This window comes from Agelaius phoeniceus, chromosome 2 (assembly GCF_051311805.1).
Source record: "Agelaius phoeniceus isolate bAgePho1 chromosome 2, bAgePho1.hap1, whole genome shotgun sequence".
Taxonomy (NCBI): domain Eukaryota; kingdom Metazoa; phylum Chordata; class Aves; order Passeriformes; family Icteridae; genus Agelaius; species Agelaius phoeniceus.
In genome coordinates this window covers 39,666,306-39,679,799 of record NC_135266.1, presented here as the reverse complement: position 1 = coordinate 39,679,799, position 13,494 = coordinate 39,666,306, and the positions used below count along the sequence as shown (strand labels likewise).

At 38.0% G+C, this 13,494-nt stretch overlaps 1 protein-coding gene across 2 annotated transcripts in view; it reads right to left on the bottom strand.

Annotated features, from left to right (window-relative positions):
- The window catches only part of TMTC4 (transmembrane O-mannosyltransferase targeting cadherins 4), a 55,864-nt gene that overhangs the window by 32,116 nt on the left and 10,254 nt on the right, over positions 1-13,494 (bottom strand). For both annotated transcript variants that reach the window (XM_077173520.1, XM_077173521.1), the window contains exon 5: positions 10,278-10,365. In XM_077173520.1, coding sequence (XP_077029635.1) covers positions 10,278-10,365 — 88 coding nt within the window. The remainder of the gene's footprint in view (positions 1-10,277; positions 10,366-13,494) is intronic.

Below are 13,494 nucleotides of genomic sequence, written 5' to 3'. Positions count from 1 at the left end.
GGAAGCTACCATAAGAACAAGAAATTCTTTATAATAGTTCCTCATGAAGTGTCACACACACAAACTGTTTTAACTGCAGTCTAGTCTACAAAGGTACAATGAGCTGCTTCTCCAGACCTGCTGCATTTAGCAAGTGCCTCATGTCATTTTATTATCACTGCAATAGAATGCCAGTGAGCTCAGAAATGTCAGCAGCTGAGCAGAAGCAGTTAGTCCTTGCACTCAGGAAGCAGTTTTACAGCAGGGTGAGGAACTCTGGGGTTAAGAGATCAAGAACCACAACAGCTTCTACTCAAAGGAAAACTCTTTAAAGACTCTACCATGTAGCTGATTTTGGGTCCTACAAGCAGGCATATCTGAGATGAATATAACAATCAACCCTACTCCAGCCAAGGTGCTATCACACACAGAATACACAGGTACTTCACATAAAAAACATATCTGTCACAACCTCTACTCCATAGGTGCAAGCAGCAGAGGAAAGCACTCTCCTCATTCAGAGGCAGTTTCTTGATTCAAGTAACAGAGGCTCTACAGGCATCACAAGAATCAATCTTTGACTTGGCATGTACAAAAACAAAGCTGAACTCTGCATTCATTGACTGAATCCCTTTCTTACTTTCCTTGACCTCTAGAGCAGTTCTTCTCTACTGCTAATGCAGGTTTGACCCTCAGTGCTTAAAGAGAACTGCAGTAATGGTCTGTGGAAAGGGTAAATGGCAAGATTAAGATATTTCACCAGAAACAGAAACCTACACCTCAGCTAGTACACTAGGCTTCCTTTATAACTGTCCATGAGAAGAGGACACCTTTAGGGATTAAGTTACCTAATTAAATGCAGCTGAACCCCCTTCAGAGCTGTAACTCTGCACCGATGATACAGGGAAACCAGTAAACCTCAACCTCAAATGTTGCTGGGGTCAGATACAAATCATAACCATAAGCGTGAAAAGGATCTGCTGACATTGGCCTCCTCTTTCATTTTGAACCAGGCTACTTCTTTTGTAACAGAGAGCTCCAAACTTTTAATACAAATATGTCAAAGAACAGGTTTTGAGGTTACTTCTAACCTAAAAAACCCCTTTCTTACCTAAGACTTGTAAAGCTTCAACAGAGTGAATACTAAGATGTTTGAGATTCATCGTTGCAATACATAGAGGGAATTTGATCCTTCTCCCTCCAATCCAAATTATGTCTCCAGAGGTGAGGTAAAACTTAACATTAGAGGTGCAAATGTTATAAAGATAAAAAAAAGTCTTCTTTTAGGAAAGAAGTCATACACATCTGAATAATGCAAAAAAAAAAAAAAGAGCCAAGACAATACAAAATACACAATGACTAAAGAGACATTGGAAGTAGAAAAATTAAAATGCAATGGGAAACTCCAGCCCACATCAATTATACAGAAGAACAGTTGAGGGCTGTACCTCATGGAGGAAAGAGCTTCAACATTCCTTCTATGAGTACTGCTAAGACAGAAAGAATTCTGTCTAAATACATCCCTTCAAGGAGCTTTTCAGACTTTGCAGTACAAGACTGTTCAGCCAGCTCTTGAAAACCACTTTTGGTGGGGTTTTGTTCATTTGTTTGTTTTGGCATTCTTGTTGTTGTTTTTGGGGTTTTTTTTAATGTAGAAATCAACTAGCACAGAGAATGCAAGGATAGAAGGCAAAGTAATTGACTGTGTTCACAAAATGACTGTCAATCATCCTTAGTAAGTCTAAAAAGGAAAATAGTGAAGACAGCCAATGGACATTGACTGTGTTTATGGAAGTAGACTTTCTTCCATTGAGAGGTTTCTTCCTCTCAGAATCAAATTCTAGTGGGAAGGAGTCGGGACAACTAAGCACTTCTCACAGAAGCAATAGTCAGTACACAAATACAAATTATTTTAACACAAAAGATAGTAGGAAACATACACAGTAAGAGACGAGCTGGCTATTCAGAAATGCTTTGATGATTCAAAATATAAGAGTAATAGTAAAAAGGTAACTAGGTCAAATCATCAAGGACAAATGTAAAAGCAGCACATTCATACAGAAAATCTAACACAGAAAGGTCACATTACAAAATGAAAAAAGGTAATGTATGTAAAGAACAAATCCCCACAATTCCACAGTTATATTAGTAAGAAGAGTAGTGAGGAAGGAGTTATTCCAATATTCATTGAGAAATAAAATGGACAATGCCAAGAAAACTGAAGTGTTCTGTGCTTTTTTCCTTCATTTTTTTCCAAAAAGGTCAGTTGCAATCAGATGGCAAGTACAGCATTATCAGAAAGGGAGGAAGAACAAAAGCAAAAGTAGTGAACTACAGGACAGAATTCATAGAGAAGTTAATCTGTTTTAAATTACGATTGGTTACAGTCACTCCACAGGTCCCACACAACCCAGAGTAATCTCAACTGTTACCTCAGAAATCATGAAAAATACATGAGAATCCAGGAATCTCAAATAAAATAAAACAATGCCTACATATCTACTTTTGACAAGGAACAAAAATACAAAAGGATAGACTACAGATACAAAGCTAAGCTGACTGGTCAAAATTACAAAAAAATCACTACACCTAGACAAAATATTTTCTAGGTGGCACTCTAAAACATAAAAGAATATGATTAATTGCTTGCCAAATACTTTAGTCATTTATATAGAACTAAGTATAACTTTTGACTTGGACAGAAAAAAAAAAATTTCCTGATAAAAGGAAATCTGTAAACATCCTATGCCTTGACTGTCCAAAGGCTTGAGAATAACACTGGAAGCAGTGTGAAATGTGCCACAAAAAATAAGGGCTGCATGAAATTGTTATAGACTGGGTATAAATTTCAGCTGGAAAACTACAGTAAGATACCAGCTTGCTGTGAAAAAAAGTAAAGATAACATTCTGTACTGGATTCTTCCTTTGTCCTTACTCCATTTGGATGTTGGAATAAAAAATATGCTTATTAAGACCAGAAGTGCTGCCAGGCTGCAATGGCCAGGAATCATACAAAGGAGAAGTCATAATTCTATTGACAAACTGGAAAAAACACAGAATCATATAATAGCTTGGTTTCAAAGGGACCTTATGGGCCATCTGATTCCAAACCCCTGCCGTGGGCAGGGACACCTTCCACTAGACCAGGTTGCTCAGAGTGCCATCCAATCTGGCCTGGAGAAATAGTCTAGCCAAATAAAAGAAAACTGGAGTCATTCAATAGGCACACGCTCAAAGTTGTGCATAAACAAGTTTGTCTTTGTGTGAACATCCCAAGTCTCAGATGCAAGAAATATCTCAGCTTGCCAAGCAAAGTCAAGCTAAGCATGGACTTGCAAAGATGATAAAAACACACAGCGAAAGAGAAATAAAGTCCTAAATATTGAGCATCAAAGACCTGGACTTCAATAAGGCCTTTGACACAGCCTCCCATAAGATCCTCACAGAGAAGCTGCTGCTGAACAGGCTGGATGTGCAGACGGTGAAGTGGACTGAAAGCTTTCAGAATGGCTTGTCCAGAGGGTGGTGGTCAGTGGCACGAAGTCTAATCGAAGGCCAGTGTACTCAGGGGTCAATACTGCGTCCAGTCCTATTCAACATCTTCATTAATGACTCAGATGATGGGGCAGAGGGCACCCTCGGCACATTTGCTGAGGACACCAAGCTGGGGGGAGTGGCTGATACACCAGAGGGTTGTGTTGCCATACAGAAAGACCTTTTCAGGCTGGAGAAATGGTCTGGCAGGAACCTCATATGGTTTAATGAGGGGAACTGCAAAATCCTGCAGTAAAGCCTCCCGGACAATTTGGCTCTAGGTGACCCTGTGTGGGCAGGTCAGGTGACCTCAAGACTACTCCAACTTCAAACACTCTGTGATTCTGTAAACAAGATCTCCTGAAAAGCACAATTTCTGTTCCTTTGTTTTCTTTTGCCGGCTCAAAAAAATCAACAGTTATTCACAGAATTGTAATATTATCAAAATTCATCAGTGATTAAACTTCAAAGAGAAAGAATTTTAATTAATAAACATTTTATTTCATGCTTGTTCCTGGGTCAATATGCACAACACCCCTTCATCCCCACCACCCCCTCTCTCAACTGCAGAAATCTCAGTAAACTCGGCTGCACAATAGATAGGAAAGACCACCATTCAGCAATGCCTTCAATTTTATCTTTTTATTTTTTTTAACAGTGAGTTAAAATGTAAAGCACTGCATAAGTGCTTATTATGAGATATATACATGCCAACAGAAGAAATCAGTCTAACAAAGCATATTCCCCTAATATGGCGCTGCTTCCCACCAGAAAATTCTTGTGTCAGAAAACGAAACTGATCTCTCATTGGCACCTGTGCCTGGTTGAAACTGGTACACCATATTGTGAGTGGGCATTTTGCCACTCTAACAGATGGACAAAATTGTAAGCATGCCAAAGAAATGGAGTACTTGCTTATTTTTCTTTTAAGCTGGAAAAAATATAGTGTTTCTACACAAACCCAAAAAGCGTTGCTCAGATGGTCCCTCTTTAGGAGTACATGAAGTCTGGAAGTTGAGAGGATTCAATAAAATACCTAAGTAAACCATAAACAAGCCATGAGAGCTCCTCCATTTAGACTGCTAGACTTGAGTATAAGCATTTCTAGGGCAAGGATGCATACACAAAGTGTTTTATAGTGTAGAATTGACTGATCCTAAATTTACGAGCAACACATTGACAGTGGACTCAAATACTAATCCTATTTCAAGAGACCTTATTTTCTGGTGTCCTAAATCCACAGGCCAACAAACTCCTTAGAAGTGAAGCATATGAAGAAAATGCTACATTTAAACTACCAAGCTTAGTTTTATTGTAAAGCCAAACTAACAATATCCAAAGCAATTGCTATCAATTCAGACACTTAGGCATTCAGCACTTCCTTCTTCCAACCCAGATGAGCAACTTAACAGTCAGCCAGATGACAGCTTGGAGCAGTTTATGGAGTCACCATCTTCAGGTGAAACACAGCAACTGATTCTGTGAAAGCACCTACTCCTCTGAAGGTTGAAGCAAAGTAAGTTATGTTGAGCTCCTGCAGGAAGTTTTAATTTTTAAATGAAATGGATCACAAACTCCTATATTCCATTAATGTGCCTTGTCTGTGGGGATGGTATCTTCCAACTAAACTGCTACAAATATTCTTCTAATCAAGCTCTAAGAGTTCCCTGCTCATGAATTGCTAAGCAAAGGGGGAAGAATTATCTAGTCTTAAAAGATCACATAAGAATCCACTGTTAGAATTAAATTAAGCCAAAGATCTCCTTGTGTATCTCCACATGTACATACTACTGCAGTTGAGCTTAGTGTTTCACTTAATAATGATATTACAGTAGGAAATGCCACTCCTAAACATATCCAGCCATCTCAAACTCATTACCTAGAGGCCACGCTGAAGGAAGCATCTATCCCCTGAATTACAACATCTTGGAGAAGTGAAAGTCAGCATTAATTCTTCCAGGAAAAAGGTCATTGTGTTTCCTCAGCCAACTAAAATCATAAAATTGTTATCTTAGTAACCATCTCTTTCACACAGGAGACTTAAATGTTTCCAATCTGTAGGAAAACTTCCATAATATAAACCTCCAATATTCACAAAACTCATCGCTACTTTGCATGCTTTATTAAATTAGCAATGAACTAGTAGATGATTGATTGACATCTACACAGAATAGAACAAAACAAAAACACATAACCAGAACAAAGTAATTTTTAGATGTCACAGCATATGAGCAAAGAGCTGATCCCATATTTAATATCTGCACCAAATTATTCACGTGGACCAAGTCATGAATTCCTCATTTTAGCTCATTCAGAGATTGCCAATGCAGATGGCGAATACATGCAACTGGATCACTGTCAAAACTGAAGACAAAGGAAGGCAAAAAAATGAACACTACAGCAGTTTTAAATTGCCTTATGAATTCCCAGAGAAGCTGCATTAAAATTCAACAAAGTTAATAACCCACAATTCCCTTCAGAACATACCTAAACAGTTGTCAGCTCTTGCTGTCTCCAAAGCCTATGCAGTGGATTTGTCCCCACAGTTGTGTTTAAAACAGCAGGACAGAATGAGAACAACAGATTAGTTCCTTGCAATTATAAATGGTATCCTTTCAAAGATGCTAACTTCAAAAACGGTATACTGGGAAAAAGTAACAGAATTGTAGAACTTCAGTAAGACATAATTATAGCTCACATAATTAAATGCCTATACTTAAAAAAAAAAAAAAAGCTTCAGATTCTGGCTAAAAGAAACTGTCTACCCAAAAATCCACTGAAACCACAAATAAATCAGGTAAACAAGCTGCAGTATATCTTGAGCTTTACAAAAACCATTATTTTCCTTTGGAATTTTTCCAGCCTGACATTGATATTTTTCTGATCTCCTGACTGTTTTCACTATTACATATACTTTCCCCATAGTACTTCCAAATCCTCCTCAGAGATTTCATGAGTTCCTACTCCCACGCAGAAAAAAAATTGTAAATCTTTATATTCATTTTCTCAAGTGAAAAGAAGCACGAACCAGTCTCCCACATACAATTTTGACCCCTTTTCTTGAAAGAATGACAATTCATTAACAGTGTCTAAACTATTGAAACATATACAGATTTTTTCAGTTGAGTCATACACAAATTTCACATTGCCCTGCTGAAAGAATAGTCAGGTTCTTTATTAAAAACTTGGATAATCTGTCTGCTAATAGCATTGGGATGCTGCTGGTAGCCAGACAATATTTGTTACTGACCCAACCATATCAGCAGCATCACATCAGGCTTTTCAATGTTTGTTTTACTCAGATGCTCACTTAAAGTTCATGAAACAAAAACAAACTGGCATCAAACGTGTTTTGGTAACCATATTCAAAAGACAATACAAATGCAGTCTACAAATCTTGATGGTCTTAAGAGCTCTACCCTCTTTTAAGTGCCCCAAAAGAGTCACACTACAATGTGTCTATTCGTAACAATTAAACAACAAAAAAGAAATCAACCTTTGATAGTTCTTCTCCCACTCTTTGTAAAAATTTGGTGAGCTAAGCTCTATATAAATGTGACAGCCAAATCCAGGAACAGACATGTGCAGCTGACCTACAGTTTAGGGCCATGCTTGCCTTTAATACACAAAAAGCCCAGCAGGACAAAAGGAAAAAGGATGTTGGTACAATCCACTTTTGTGTAGGATCACCATAAAGCATCTCTATTTGATTAGGAGCATAAACCTGATACCTGAGGGGTTTTTTTTGCTAAATGTTTGGTTGTTTTGCTAAAAACCTGAGGGGTTTTTGGTTGTTTTTTCCCCTCTCTTTCTCACAAAGACTATTGCACAAAGATAAATCATCTGGGCCTGACCTAGAAAATGATGTAATAACAGTTCTTAACTTGCTCTAGAACTAGCAACATGCATTGGCAATATCACAGACATTCTGAATCTTGAGGATTTGACATCAGAAGGACAACATTCTAAAGGAAGAAAAAGCACTTTTGCTTTGCTGCTCAGGAGACATTGTCTAAGTCTGCTTTTTAAATTATATGTGCGTATTTTTAAAATGCATGTTCTTATATTCACAGCGAGACTAGCTTCCATTTGGGATTGACTCCCTCAATCTCTGCAGAATCAAACTCAGCTAAAGTCAGATAAAAGTTCTTTACTCCTTATTTAGCCTATTATTTGAGAGTACCTAGAAGAACTGTTCACAAAAGAAGGAAATTCATACCAAGGGTAAAACTTTTTATTTACTTTGCAAACTCACTGAAGAGTCCTAATCTACAACAGCCATTTCCTCGTTTACCTAAAACCTTTCATACAAAGAATCACAGGAACAGCTCAGTTTGGAAGGGGCCTCCAGAGATCACCAGATCACCTCCAATCTTTGCAGGAAAGGGAGCCTAGACAAGATCACCTAAAACCCTGCCCAAATGCATGAAAACCTCCAGTCATGGGGACTCTGCCACATCTCTGGGGAGACTGTTGCAGTGATTGACTGTTCTTGCTGTAAAAAAAATTCTTCCTTACATCAGGATGAAACCTTTCCCAGTGCAACTGCACCCACAGCCCCTTGTCTTTGTCATGTAGCTCCTTGTGAAAAGAGAGCCTCCCTTCTCTTTGTAGGCGCCATTTCCAACACAGACACACTCCTTTCCTACACAAGCATTCAGGTTCAAACAGCTGCAGGTGGGACAAACCTCCCCCCTCCACAAAGGAACAAAAATAAATATAAGAAGGGCAGCAAGAAAAACTGCTTGTGGTCTTTGGTGGTGTTCAGCTAGATGGATACAATGGTGAACAGGACTGTTGTTTGGAGGGACTCTGACAAGCTGGAAGGATGGGTCTCATGAAAATCAAACACAACACCATGCAACAATTAAGGCCTGGGCAGCAGCTCTGCAGAAAAAGGTCAGGAGTGCCTGAGTGATAAGCTCCTGGCTGATGAGTCAGTAATGCGCCTTTGCAGCAATCAAGGGGAAAGACTCAAATACGTATCTTGGATACAAATTCTTGTGTACAGAGGAAGTCTAAACTTCTTCAAGAAGTTGCTGAGGGAAAAGCAGGCAGTGAAGGTGACAGTAAACATTGGAAACTGACCTGAAAGACAATGCTGGCAGACTGTAATTTTCCTTGGCAAAATTGCTTAAAAGACATCTGCTCCCCTATTATCATGTAATGCCCAATAAAAATCAATAGGGGCTGCTTAGTATCTTGTCTTTGCAACATTTTCCTTCTTCTGTATCAGTGACACAAATTTCAGTCCAAGAATATTATTATATTAACACTGATTTCTAAAAGCTATTAAAAACTGGCCCTCACAAGCTGAAGAATATCCTTAACCAGAATATGCATCCTTCATCATTCCCAAGATGTCTTGTACAGCAAAATAATTAGAAGGTCCTATATAATTGTGTCCAGTGGTCATCCTAAGAATTTGGCTCGAGTTCTTCAAGCGAAGATTATCATCTCTGCCATATAACCATACCTATCACCAGAGACATTGGAAAACAGATAAGGCAGTATTTTGATTGGTCTATCTTACACTACCACTAACAGAAGAAACATCATAAGCACAGTCATATCCAATAAAACAGGTGAGAAAAGAATAAACAAACAAGCAAGAACCCAAGGCCAATTTTCATCAAGAAATCATTAGTTCAGCTGAAAGAAATTAATCCTACTCAAAGGGAAGAAAAATATATCCCAAGTAAACTGGAATCATCCTAAGTAACACCCGAAATGGCAAGATAAACTTATTATATCAGCAATAGAAATATGTACAAGAGTTCCAAAGAATCTAAACTGAACCAGCAGGAGCTGTTCACAGCATCTCACAGCTCCCTGTGGACATAGTCACTCCCCTCAGCCCATACTGAGGTCTCTGTGATGCCATAACTATCTGTTAAGCCAGATCACAAAGTCAGCTCAGGTGCCTCTGAAATGCCCTGCCAGCTCTGGGTAATCATTACAGGCCATGCCCATGGAACCACAGACACAGCTCCTTGTGGCTCCACCAAATGAGTCCCACATTTCATGTGGTAGAGCACATTCAGATACCAGACTGCATGTCCTGCAAAGCTTTCCACAGTCATGAACTCCTGCTTTCTTGTGTGCTTACTTAACAGAGCCCCCAAGATAATTTCTCCACAACTGTATTTGAACTGCCTACCTGCATTCAGATCAAACAATACCAGAGATCTGAAAGCTCACTTGAAAAAACATCTACCAAGGAATTGTTCATGTTAAACACAGCTGTCTTACAAAAACTGTGAGTAACACTATATTCAGCATTATATGCCAGCAGTTGCATATTGCAGGAATCCAGAAGGCTTAGTCATAGGAATAATTCTTTGCAATTCATTAAAAATACAAATAATGTTCTGAAAAGCTGACTCTCATTTAAGACATCCCAACATAATGGCATAAAGAGTAGTAAAATATTTAAGCATATACATTTGTAGGTTTGATTTATTTCTAAAATACTTATTAAAATACTTCCTTAAACTTCTAAACAATAAAACATTTAGCAAATAAGCTTATCATAAAGTGGACTTTGCTTATATTAAATTCAGTGTTTAACAAGAATTATGGACAGCAACCTTTTCAGAACTTCTAACAATAAAATAGCTGCTAAAGCAGGTTCTTTAAAAAAATATATTTTGTGAGGGTAAACAAATCAATCTGACATTTTAAATTTTGCTATACTTCACTGAAATGTGCAAATGCTGAAAATATACACAGTGGGAAATTAAAGGGGCAAACAGAATGCTTACTTTCTTTAAATGCTTTACAGTAGCCAAGGAATGACAACAAGAAGAACAGGGCACACAGTAGGTCTGCTCTGCCAACAATCCCAGCAACCTTTAAAAAAAAAGTTTCAAATGATCAGATTTTTATTCTTAGAAAACCTGTAGGACAGGAACACATACAAAGTGAAATATATAATAGAATATAACTGTGTCACTTTTTTTCTTTAACTGGGTGCAGTGGATTAGTTATATCGAGTATTTTTAGATGCATCCTATTTTTTATTGGGTATTGCTTAGTATCAGCTACATAAATGGTTTGGCTTTGGTATATGAAAATTTTAGTTTATGGAATTTTTTTTTTAAGAAATGAAGGAGGATTTCACTGCATGAAATTTAGACTCTACACAATTCCATCTGTTTTTTGGATCTAACTGCATTTCAACAGAACACTTAGAAAACATCAAAATATAAACCAGTTTGGGTTGGAAGCAACTTTAAATATCATCTCCTTCCAACCCCTCTGCCTTTCACTAGACCAGGTTTCTCAGAGTTCCATCCACCAGGCAACCTGTGCCAGTGCCTCACCACCCTCACACTGAAGAATTTCCTCCTAATACCTAATCTAAATCTACTCTCTTTCAATTGAAGCCATTACATGGCTTGGAAGCCAAACATCCTGAACCACAATTAAATTGGCAGCTCTGCTAAAACACAAATCAAAACTGTTCACTTTCAGAAGACAAGCCAGGCTTCAAATTGCAATCTGAACACTCAGAATGGACAAGTACCTTCCAGCTTGCAGATTGAGGGGAAAAAAAATAAAAAAGATTCCCCCTCTGGCAGTCTTTTGTGTTTTATTAACTGACTGCATTAGAGCTACCTCCAACTGCATCTTGAAACAGAAGCTGTACTAATGCAAAAGAAAATGAGAAGCACATCCTGGGACCTCTGTACTTGAGATCTGTGCCAACCTATTTAAATCAAGTGCAATCTCAGGGCAATCTCTAAGCTTTGGTTCAAGCTCCTAAACTGTATTTAGAATAACTTGCTGAGACAGAGCAAGACACTTTTGGATCTTCAGTTCTCAATTACACAAGTGTCAGGATAACACCACAAATTTCTTTGTGAAAATCATGACATGGAGCTGGTAGGGGATTGTATAAGCCCTGATGTTGGAACTTCACTAGAACGTACAGCCAGAGCAAGGATCATGGAAATACCCCTTATTTTTCAGTCTAGCTCTGCTTCCTGGAGTGCTGAGTTTCATGTTTTCAGGAGATGTACAGAAGCAGGGCAGAATGGCTACAGGTTTTCTTTTTAAATTCATTTTTTGTGATCATATTTCAGGGACAAAAGTAGAAACTTCAGTTCTCCTATATTATACCAGTTGTCCCATTTTGTGTGTGGAACAGAAAGAGGAAAGTAAAAAGGAAATGGGCATTTTTTATGTCAGGGAAACATGATGGAGCAACTATTTCCAAATAACATCAGAGAAAGAGAAGTGTAGAGGCATGAGAGTATGACTGATTCCACAGCAGAGACTCTCTCCCACTTTTACCCTCAGCTTTCCTTAAGCACTGTGAAAGTAGAAACTGTTGGACTCCTAAATTCAGTACAGAAGAACTTCTTGATTTATCTACAGCTGTGCAGCTAACTTCTCTGCTGCTCCTTCTTCTATCATACAAAGGAATTATGAGAATTAACTCAATAGCTGTGGAGTGCTTTGAAAGGTGAAAATAATGAAGTGTCATTCTGCTTCAGGAGCCGCTCTTCCTAATGAGATAAAAGTTAAGGTGAGCTGACACAATTTTGAAAATAAATGTCCACTTGTTACAGCAAAGAGATTAAGGGGCTAATAATGCACATGGCCTCAGATTACTCCAAAAGCAAAATGTTACCTAAAATGCAAGATAAGGCATATACATTCTGGAAAGAAAGCAAACAAACCAATTTTAAATTAGTATCAGATCTATTCTTATGTCCATGATTCATTTAGCATTTCATCACTGAAGTGTTACAAAGAATAGGCCTTTTCTAGAGCAGAGAACTATAGCACAAGAGTATTTACTTGTAGGTAGAAAAATTATAGTGTTTCCCTTACATAGGTACTGAAAGCATTACACCTTTCAGTATCTGTTTTACATGACAGTTTGTTTCGCTGTATAAACCAAAAACCCAAAGCAGCAAACAGACGGATTCTTCACAATTTTATGTCAAAATATGTCATCTCATTTCAAAGCCAGGATGTCGGATACTTGAAACTCACAGGTTTAAAATCATAAGGAATGCTTTTTAAGAGACGCTGCCAGACACACACACTCATCCTAGAACTGTAGCAGTACAAATGACTTCTCCATTGGAGCAAGATTTATTATTCACCATGTAAATGATTAGAGGCTTTTGTTCATTCCTGAATTTTAGAAGAGGCCTGATATATAAGTGTGCTACTTTTTCTCCCTCTTCTTCCACTGTTTGCCTGAAACATTTGCAAGTCTTCAAATATGCAAGGAGACCACATCACTTGTAATTTATTTGACACGACAAAGGGCTTATTAATATTCTCATGCTGATTTAAATACATTTTTAGAGTCAAATGGAATGCAGAATAAATTTATGGATATTGATAAAGGGGTCAATAGTAGGTCTACTACAAAGTTAAGACTCAAGTGAGATTTCTCTTTACATGTCAGAACATCAAAAGCGCTGAAGACTTGTTTTACTTTACTCTGACATCTAAAACTGGTTTTGGAAAACAAATATGAGGGGCCCTTCTGACACAGTGCACTCTCACAAAGAAGTTATTGTGCAGATGAGTGAACACCAGAGAATGATTGTCAAGATGTTTTAGCCACACTGCCAGAAAAGGTGGCAGATAACTAATGCATAACTTTGCACCATCTCTAGGTCTTCAATACATGCAAGGTCTCCAGACAGCTGAGTGCACAGCTTTCAATAACTTTTTCCCCACCAGTCATGTGCAGAGCAAATGTGAGAAGCCAAAACCATGGCATATTGTGAATAAGAGAAAAATCATATTCACATATGTAGAACGTGCACTGTAGGATTCACTGTTCATTGCTAGGACAAAATCAAAATATTTCTTTACTTTTTTTTCCGTACTTTTAGTACTTTTTCTGTATTTCAGACCTTCCAAATTCTATCAAAACCCCCAAAATATTTCCCCTACTGTGACAATTTTATATTTGATTTATCATTATCACAAGGTCAAGAGATCAGTGAC